General features: G+C 42.4%; 1 protein-coding gene across 1 annotated transcript in view; it reads left to right on the top strand.

The window, feature by feature from the left end:
* The first annotated feature begins 404 nt into the window (after positions 1-404).
* ACTR3 (actin related protein 3) overlaps positions 405-10,563 on the top strand; it is a 28,685-nt gene continuing 18,526 nt past the window's right edge. Inside the window, exon 1 of the mRNA XM_041408423.1 lies at positions 405-598. Within this exon, the coding sequence (XP_041264357.1) occupies positions 555-598 (44 nt within the window). The 5' untranslated portion in view covers positions 405-554. The remainder of the gene's footprint in view (positions 599-10,563) is intronic.

Below are 10,563 nucleotides of genomic sequence, written 5' to 3'. Positions count from 1 at the left end.
GGTGTGGAGTCTCGCACACTGGAGACATTCCGAGCCCACCTGGATGCATTCCTGTGTCACTGCTCCAGGTGACCCTGCCTGGGCATGGGGGATGGACCGAATGATCTCCACAGGTCCCTTCCAACCCTAACAGTTCTGTGATTGCCCGTGGAGGTGGTGGAACCACGTCCCTGGAGGTGTTTAAGGAAAGCCCGGACGTGGCACATGCTCTGTTTTGACACGGTGCTGTGCGGCCACTGGTCGAACCCGGTGACCTCGGGGGTGCTCTCCAGCCCGACTGACCCCGTGCTATATCCACGACAATCACTGACCGAGCAGCTCCCGCCGCCCTGAGGGCGCTCGCCCGCTCCGCCCGGCAGGCGAGGCCGCGCCACCGCACGTCACGGGGCGGGGCGGGTCAGCCATCTTGGGCTCGCCGGGCAGCGAGCGAGCGGGCGGGGGCGGAGGCAGCGCCCGCCCTGCGGAAGTCCCTCGGTGCCGCCGAGCGCAGCCCGTCGAGCCCCGCCGGAGCCCAGGGCTGCCCGCCGTCCCCAGCACCGCCGCTACCGACCAGCATGGCAGGGCGGCTCCCGGCCTGCGTGGTGGACTGCGGCACGGGGTGAGACACGGCCGCTGACAGCTCGGGGCCGCCCGGGGCGGGGCCGGGCGGGTTCCGCCGCCGATGCTGCTGCAGATGGCGGCGGGGGTCGCGCTGCCGGGCCGGGCAGCCGCGCCCGAGCCGCCGCGGGGCCGGGGCTGGGAGGGATGGACCGGGCCGGGCTGGGCCGGGGGGAGCATCCCGCCGCCTTCCCTTCCCCGTCCTTCGCTCTCCGCCCGGCAGCAGCCGTGTCCCGGCGCGGCCCCGCTCGCTGCTCTCGGGCCGGTCGGGGCCGCCCCCATCGGTCCCGGGCCGGGGTGCGGACCTTGTGCGGCGGCCGGGGCCGGGGGAGGCGAGCGGGGACGCGGCTCCCGCGGCTGCCCCGGGCCCCTGGGATGCCCCGGCTCGGGGGAGTCGCCGCTCTGCCCGGCGCCGTCTGGGGGGATCGTGTGTATTTATTTTTTGTTTTAATGTGCGGATAATGTCATTTATTCTGTGTTACTTCTCTCTGTGGAAGAAAAAAACCCCTCCCCTTCCATCGAGCAGGCGCAGAGGAACTTCCTTAGTTTTGTCAAAGCCTCTTCCTGCTTTCGGGCTTTTATACCTTATAAGGCAGTTTTCAGTGTCAAACCTGAACCAAATCCGCTTTGGAAACGCTTCTTTTCGTTCAGCAGCTGCCAGGCGGTGGAGGGAACGCGGTGCCAGTGCTCCACAGCACCAGGAGCGGTGCGGGAGGAGGCCCCGGGGAGCCGGGCTGGCTCCGGGGGCTGGGGCAGGGCGGCAGCCCCGGAGGTGCCGCGGGGCCGGGCGGGCTCCGCCGTGCCGCTCGCAGGGAAGTGCGGAGCGCGCTGTGACCCGCGGGCTGCGGGGCCGTCGCAAAGAGGAAACGTCTCCGTCGGGCCTCAGTTTTTCACGGGAAGGGAAGGCACTGCTGTGTTTTCAAAGCTCTTCAGCTGCCACTGACGGCATGCTGCTTCTTTAACTCGTTTCTTACTTTTGTTTCACTTCTCATCCCTCTTGCTAAAAATAAAGGAATTTTTCAGTGATGCTCTGTAGATGCAGATATTTATCGTGCTTTCTTGAAAGTGTGTGTTCTTCTGCAACCTAAGCAGTTGTTTCTGAAAGCACGTGCTCATCCTCTCAAGAGAATCTGTTTGGTGTAGGATCCCCTCATCCTACACCTGTTTGATGTAGGACATTAATAAATCAGTCTTTAGGAAGAGCAGGTATATATGTATGTGGGTGTCTGATACCTGCATGTCTTAACAGTTGTATGAAAGAGTCACTCCTGTAGTGAAAGCAGAATTAAAACCTCGAGTTCTGTGGGATGGAGGAAAGTTAGCACAGTGGAAATGGGGGTGTTTAGCTGAGTGTAGTAGAACTATATGTGAGTTTAACATGTGTGTATGTGCTGTTTGTCTTTCAGAGCAAAAGATCTCTAACTGCTCTTCCACATGCCACCAGAGGCTTTTTCCCATCCCACATGTTTGTGTATCACTGGTAGTCCCATTAAAGGCAATAATTATGTCTTTATAGGTTTGTAAAGTACAGGTTGTGACCACTGGATTAGAAATTTGCTTAAGGCTTTCAGCAGTGCCGTGCAGGAGCAGCATGCAAGCTCAGAGCAGTGTAAGAAATAACTTTGTCGATGTGAGAGGTGCACCAAGGGACATGAGTGTTATAGCAAACGTTCCTGGGGAAGATGTGTGTGCAAGTACACCATTAATCAACTTCTCTTCAGATGGTGTACTCTGTAATGTTCTTGAATATGTAATGGAATCCAAGTCTTGCTCCTGTTATATTTATTTCCCTACAAATCTTTAGAAAATGTTCTACGATGCTGTTTTATTATGCACCATATATTTTTTTAATGCAGCCCATCCTATTTTACTCTCCAGGCTTTTCATTTCAGGTGCATTTCATTATCCAAGGTTGTTCTTCTGTAAAATTCTGCTTCAAGAAAGTGGGGCAAAGATTTGTAGCACTGTAAAGATTACAGATTGTTGGGGTGGTTTGAATTCAATAATTTCAGTAGACAGAAATATAAAGTGGTGAATTTACAAACGAAAAATATGATTGTTGAGATGAATAAGAAACAGGTGGGTAATAGCGCAGTGGGTTTTGATAGCATGATCATGCTCTTGGCTTTGATTTTTTTATTTGGTATAGCCTTCCCAGTCCATCTCACTTTTTGTGTGAGAGCACAAACTGTGTCAGCCCAGATCAGCTGAGGTTTCAGTCTTCTGTCCTGTCTGCCAAAATAACAGAAAGCAGACAAATTAAATACAGCCCCCAGAAAGAGGAAAAGAGGTTTTGAAAATACAGCTGAAAACAGACAGGGTGAAAGGAGCTGCCTTGCTTAGAACAGACTTTAAATGTGCACTGGTTTTCCAGTAAGTAGGCTTTTTTAGAGGAAAGGGTTGATAGTTTGTTATGTCAGGAGAATTGACCTCAATCAGCAAAAGGGCAGGTGTAGAAGTGGTATTGAAGAGTGTCTTTCTATGTCTTGTGCTTGTAGCCACAGTTCAGTTTGTTTATCTGAGTGGTAAATTTGGTTAGTTTTTTTTGGAATGTGTGTGTGTGCATTTTTGCTGGCTAAGACAGGGGGATGAGAAAGGCTGCGGAGTTGTGCTTTTCAGCATCAGATTATACAAATGATAAGGTGTGCATTTTTGCTGGCTAAGACAGGGATGAGAAAGGCTGTGGAGTTGTGCTTTTCGGCATCAGATTATACAAATGATAAAGACTTCTTTCAAAGCATAAAGAGACAGAAAACACAGAAGAGATTGGGGAGATAATATGATGACTATTGCTTGAGGTTTTAACAGCTCAGTCAAACTTTTTAGGGGTCATCTGAGTACATGTCATACAGCTGGAGCTGGGAAATGGGTTTAATCAGTGACATGGCAATCAGATGCAGCTGAAATTCTTCCAGCGTTACATTTGTACCCTCAAATTTGCATTCTTTGCTTAAGCAAACTTGATACCTAGAAAATAAGGTAATTGATAGCTAGTAAGAGCAAGTAAATACTTGTGGTTTTAGAAGCTGCTTGTCTGAAGCACTGTCCTTTTAATTCAGTTCAGTATTTGTGCATGATATGAAAAATCTGAAGAGTCCAATTAGTTTAACATAACTGCTAACCCCAGTATTACTTATTTCTATAACTGATAGCCTTGTCTAGTTTAGTGTTAAATATATTGTTGTTTTGTTGGGTAATCTGTAGAACAACACCTTAGGACCTTATTGTCAGGAATTTTTTGTCCATGTTAGTAGTGAATTTTACTTCACTTGGCTGCTGAGAGCCACTCTCTTTCTCTCCTTTCCACAAAAGACAGGCATCAGGTCCATGAGCAATAAGCTAAGCACCTATGTGCTGTTCTGTTTATATCCTTCGAACACTGGCAAATTTTTGATTTTCCTGAAGCCAATAGATATGCTGTGAATGAGATCTACTTCATATTTGGTATATCTAAGAAATACATGCATTTTAAAACAAAAATTAAAAATAGAAAAATGAGATGGAGTTCTTCCCATAAAGTATGTGAGCAATGTACCAAAGAAAGGAAAAGGCTCTTAGTCATTTTTTAATCACAGTAGGCTGCAGTCTTTTGCTCTGTGCCTTTTGGGTATTTGAATTGTTCTTGCTGCCTCTTCTACAGGCGAGCACAGCACTGCCTGCAAGTCATGATTAAAAGCTCTTCCTACGCCACTTTGGAATTTAGCTTGATTAGGTTGACAAGTAGATTTTAACTGTGTCTTTCTGTGTGAATGCACTTTTTTCCTTCAGTGTGACTTGTATAACACTGAATTAGCTCATTTGGGATGGCAGATAATTGCAAGTGTTCAAATTAATGACTCTTCAGCTGAGCTGCTGTACGTGGCTATGCAACTACTGCACTTCTAAAATGAGAACTTAATTATAGCACTGAAAGGGATTTACAGAATATAACTTGTATTTTCTATACCTGAGCTTTGTTTTCTGCAGGTTTGTGTGCCATTTTTCAGTGGCTGCCAGGTAGATCCATTTGATACTTGAGTGTCAGTGGTGGCCAGCTTCTCTAATGTACCCAAGAGTCTTTTGTTGGGAGGGTCATGTCTATTGGTAACCTTTTTCTTGAGTAAATTGGTTATGTGATTGTGTGGAAAAATCCAACCTGTTGTCATGGATCTTGTTTTCCACCTCCTCCTATGCCAAGCTTTTTATTTCCCTTTTTTATTTCCCCTGCACAGGTTGCAAAAAGTGATGTATTTTTTTAACTTCCTTCTTGCGTACTAGGGGTGAATTAAAGGTTTTAGGGTTGACTGGAGAAAGATTTCCTGTTCTTGATGGGAACTCAGGATTTCTTGGACACCTCTTGGCAGTCTGGGTTCCTGCTGAGCTGAGAGCCAGGAGGATTGAGGCTGCTCAGGATTTCCAGAGTTTCTTGATGTGGAGTTGCAAGCTGTTATTTGGAATGAGTCACATATATCTCTGGGAGTTTCTTGGCTATTTGGTCTCTCTAACCAGTGCTGTGAATGAAGGAAGAGTAAATTTATGCACACAGAACCTTAGAGAAGCAGAAGCTGGCTGGAGTGAGCTTTGCTTTGGGGAAATTCTCTACAAACCCTACTGCTCTAGTTAATCTTCATGCAACACCTCTGTAGCTCTTAAGGAGAGCAAAGTGTTCATGGCTTCATTGTCTTCTGATGTGATAAGGTATGACAGGATAATGTCATTCTGTTTCTCTTCTGGGTTTTGACCTGAGCATGTAAATGAGTACAAGATCCATGAAAAGCAATAATCTTCCATAGACAGCAAAATCTGTGAGGTGAGAAATCCAGTGCTATAAAATCAAGGTAGGGGGAAGTAACAGTCTCTTTTGTGAGCTCTTGAACTTTTTAGTATCTTATACTGTGCCTTGAAATTATTTTTTTTTTCCTAATGTTCCAGACATGGTTTATTTCTGCAGGTATTTCCAAGCCTAACTTATGTTTAGTATAAAGATTTCAGCACCATGATATTTCTGCAGTTTATACTTCAACTAGATATCTTGTCACAACCTTCTATGGGCTTCAGTCTTCATGAAAATTTACTCTTTTGGGCTGAATTTTCTCTGTGTTGTGTCATCCCAGAAGTAATTTTTCAATATGGAAAGCATGGAAAAAATATTTCCTTGATGGCATTTGGAAAAAATCCTTTTCCAGGGTTTTAAGAGTATCTTTTGCTTGCCAGTGGCTGAAGTGTGGTTAGGGAGGGAGGGGAAAATGTCTCATCCTTCACGTGGAAGAAGGAATTTTACTAGGTTAAGAATTGATTTAATACATTTAAGAAACCTTTGCAAGGACACTTTGAAGGCTGTGGTGTCTCTTGGATGATTCTAATACATCACAGTCAGTGTTGCAACACCAAATGGCTCAGAGTATGCAATATAATTAGGAATAATTGGAGTTCAGTTAGGAGTACATATGTTTCTACTGACACACACTTTTAAAAAATTTTATTTAGTGCATTCCAGAAGCTATTCAAGATACATGGCACCTTGCAATCCTTCAGTTTCTGCTCCTCTTTTCCTGTGTCTCACTTGTGCTCCATACAGAGGAAAGGGGCAGTGGCATTTCAGGGTAGAGGACAAACCCACTTGCATCCCTGGGCTGGATCTGTAAAGTTAAAGATTAATGAACCTCCTTGTGTAAACTGCAGGGCTCCTGCTTGGGCAGGGTTTGAGGTGTACCTGGGATGGGCAGGTTCCATTCTTGTCCTTTGGTCTCTTTAGTACCTGGCTTGGACTTTCTGCCCAGCAAGTGTGTTGATTGCATGACTCCTAGGGATATTTACTTGTCTAAATTAATTGAAAATACAGTTTTTATGAACTCAGAAATGTTGCACCAGTTCTGAGTAGTAATCCATGCTCTGTATTGTTTTATAGGCACATCTAAAAATTTTGCAGTAGGTCTGTTAGTTCATGCAATTGGAAAGTTTCAACATAATGTCTCAACATTGTTTCATCATTGCAGACTTTCTTTGGGACATGCTAAAAGGTTTTAACACTGTTAGTTCATGCAATTGGAAAGTTTCAACATAATGTCTCAACATTTAGTTTCATCATTGCAGACTTTCCTTGGGACATGCTAAAAGCTTTTAACGATTTCAAACAAACTTCTTTTAAAAGAACTTTATATGAATGCTTGTCCAAAATTAGAAGACTTTAGGGAGACAAGGTTAATTTTGAAGGTAAAATAACTAAAAACATACTTGAGTTTGTCCCCAAGGAAATTCCAGGTTCTTTTCTGCTCTATGTAAGAAAAGGAATCTCTGTTGCTTTAATCTTTAATTTTTGGTTTTGGTCATTGAACTAAAATACATTTAGGTGTACCAGTCTAACAGAAATCATCCTTGGGTAGACGTTTAAAAATACCAATTGGACTGCAAACTTGTTAGTGCCCATAGCAGGATTATTTAACCATCAAAATGAAACATCAGTCCTTTCCAAGTGCTACTAGTGATGTATTGCTGAGTTTTGTTTATTCAGTTATATCCAAGACTGAAAAAATAATAATTTTATCCATAATTTTATCCACTGACTTAATGTAGGGTATAATATGATTCATATCTTTTTATTTTTGTTCTGATCATGGGTTTGCATTTTTAAGACTAGACGGAAAAACTCTAGATGAATGTACGGTTTTAATTTTTTCTGGGATTTCCTTTTTCTCTTTATTATTCTCTTGTGGTCAGTGCAAATGTTTGCAGCTGTTCACAGGATGTGTTTTGGCATGCTCAGGCTGTAGAGAGCAAGATGCAGACAGGAGGTTGATAGTTTATTTTGATAAATAAATGTTATCAGTGGATGAATCCGGATTGTAATTCTTATCACCATACCTATTATCTGATAAAGGTTTTCAGTATTAGTATTTTTTTTGTCATGTCTTGCCTTAGATGCAGAACATTGTTTATCATCTGCAGGAGCTTTCACAATACAGCTGCTTGCATATTTACTGTCAGACTGCAGAATCTCTGTGATCCTGTTAAATGAGATCTGCTTTTTATATTAAACAAGATTTACTGGTGTGTTTTTGTCCACAGCTGAGTTTTCTTTCTACGAGCAACTGTTTCTAATCGAAACAATCTTTTATTACAAGTGTCGTGTAACATGATAAATATGTAATCTGGTGCTTTAGTGCAAGTCTGCTCTTGATGGAGCATTTGGTTACCTGCTGAAAGGCTGAAGTGGTAGTGGGACAGATTGGGAATGCTGGGGCAATCCCGTGGTGCTTGCTGAGTGCTCCTGCCCACCATCCCTGCTCTCCCAGGCCATTCAGTCTCATCCTGCCCTCTGCACAGCTCTTGGGTCAAAGCTGGAGCTCTCAAGTGCTGAAACTGTGCAAACAGCAAGCACAAAAGCTCAACTTTTTTCATTTTTTTTTTTAATTTTTTTTAATGTGGAAGAACTGTACAGTTTTAGCCTCTTACTACATTTGCTTGAAGAAACTTTCAAGTCAGGCTTTTTCTGCATCATAAGATTTAGATTTCACCTGTTTAATTTCTTCAAGTGCAGGATTTTGGTTACTTGCAGGTTATGTATTGTTCATTCAGTTGATCCCTCCTTGCTTTATCTGTTGAAAAATATATGGAATTCATTTATTTTCTTGGATTTTTTTTCTTTCCAATAAATGTCTGTGCAGTCGTAGAGTATTAGAATATAGTTGGAAAGGACCCACAAATGCAATTGAGTCCAACTCCTGATGTTCAGCTTATTTTGGGTAAATGATGTAGAAAGTTGCCAAATAAATCTCCCCCTCATACTAAATAACTTACACTGTTAAGTAATTATTCATGTAAGACTGCCAAACTTTTGGGCATTCTTTCCTCAGTATTTGGAAATACTGCATAGAGTAGGCAGGCTGTGAAAAATGCTCAGAAAGCCTGGAAAAATGGAATACAAATTTATTAAAAAGCCTATCAGTATAGGTGAGTGCTGTGTGGGTGTGGTGTAACACAGAGGCACTGTTAAGACACTTGTTAAAATGAATTAGTCTAGAAGTCTCAAAGGAAGCAGTGAGTAGAAAGGGAGCATTTTGCCTTTGCCAACACAAACTACTCTACTCTCATTATACAAAGATAATATCCAAAGTGATTTGCTCTTCTTGTTTTGGGGAAAATGCAGTCAGAGAAAAGCTTTAACTTTTGTGTTAAAGTATGTGCCAGCATAAATATTATAAATGGGTTTACAAATACAGATAAAATTGACAAAGGCTACAAATTTAGGTGGTAGTATCATCAGGATGCCAGAATTTGGATTTTGTTGGTTGAAAACACTTAAGTATGGGCTGGTTTCAAGTCCGCTTTTTGTGGCTCAGTTATAAGCCACTTTTTTGGACATAAATGCATCTTATCTTCCTCTTTACTTTCAGGAGAACTTTTCCAGACTCAGCTTACCAACATTGTTCATTTTTGGTGGGTTGGTTGATTTTCAAAGATTTGGTGGTAGTAAACATAAAGCAAAATGGCAAGTTGTTGCTCTTCTACTCAATCCAAATGTTAGTAAAGTTAGAAGCAGCACAATGCAGTAGCTTCCTCTGTTCTCCAGACTGGTGTTAAAAATGTCACCTGGAGACCTGGGTTGAAGTGCTTGTGTAAGTTATTCTGAGTGCTGTGCAGCACAGGCTGCTTCTGTCCCCATGTTCCTCTTGGTCATTCTGGTCTGGCTCTGTGCAGCCGTGTCTTTGTGGCTTTCACTCCCCATTTTAGCTGGATTTTACTAGCAAGCAGAACAGTTGTCTGTGCTCTGAGTTGTAAAGGTAGCTGCTGATGAAAAGCAGCACTGGATAAATTTCCACCCAAACAATATAGATGCCTTTGGAGATAAAGCAGCACTGGATGAATTTCCACACAAAAATATATATGACTTTGGAGATAAATCAGCACTGGATGAATTTCCACCCAAAAATATAGATGACTTTGGAGATAAATCAGCCTTTTTTAAGGGTAGTTTTTATCTATTTAGGAGATAAACCTTTGCTAGAAGCACTTCTCTGTCAAGCTGCATTTAAACTCATTTATTAAATTGCTCACCAATTTTCTTATGGTTTGTTTTACTGTGATAGTTTCAGTGTGTGGCACAGAAGTATTTGTTGCCAAGGTGAAGGCACTTGCTTGAGTGGGCTGATATTTTTGGAGGCAAATACTGTAAAATAATAGTTTCAAACACACAGTAGTACAGTTAATTCCATGGTCAAGCTTGTAGACTGAGAAATTTTTAACACCTCTGCTACCTAGAGATCCCATATGTCACTGAAATGCTATACTCCCTTTTACCATCCCTTCATGTGACTTATCTACAATTTAAGAAAGTTTTCTTTACCTGAGAATGCTTCTAATCTTGTGAGTTTATTCCATTTATAGAGCAAATTCTTTGGTTTCCACTACTAATTACTTAAAACACTTGTTGATCAAAAATGTTTTAAAATTTGACAGAAGCAGATGCTATTTAAAAATGTAAACTAGTAATATGTGGAAGGTAAACTATATTACCTAAAGATGTAAAATATGGAAAACATGACTAATTTCAAAATCTTGCTGTCTTATGTTTTATCAAGGACATTTAAAAAGAGATAGTAAACTAATTTATTAATCCAAGTCCCATTTTCCTAATGTAATCAGTCCTCCAGGGACTTCTGCTGCTGCTTGACCAATTTGCACCCGATGCTAGAGCTGGGATCTTTTTTAAAGGGCAAAGACAGCTTTCCTCTTTCACTGGAATTTTCTTATAATTTCTCTTTACAAGATTTGAAAAGTAAATACTTCCCATATGAAGTTCAGTCCCATCTGGATGGGAGAAGTCCTGATACAAGAAGGATCATAGAAGAAAAGCAACAAATAAAAACAGAAGGGCTTGTTCAGGCTTTTCAGTTACATGAGGCTCTGTGTGTGAAGACAAGGAATTCATCCATGTTTGAGAAATGTTCCACTTGTTTTTAAGGCAGCTGTTATCAGAAGACATCAGAC

This window comes from Onychostruthus taczanowskii, unplaced genomic scaffold (assembly GCF_017590055.1).
Source record: "Onychostruthus taczanowskii isolate IOZ18803 unplaced genomic scaffold, ASM1759005v1 scaffold10, whole genome shotgun sequence".
NCBI classification, from domain to species: domain Eukaryota; kingdom Metazoa; phylum Chordata; class Aves; order Passeriformes; family Passeridae; genus Onychostruthus; species Onychostruthus taczanowskii.
This window is presented reverse-complemented; position numbering and strand designations above follow the sequence as displayed.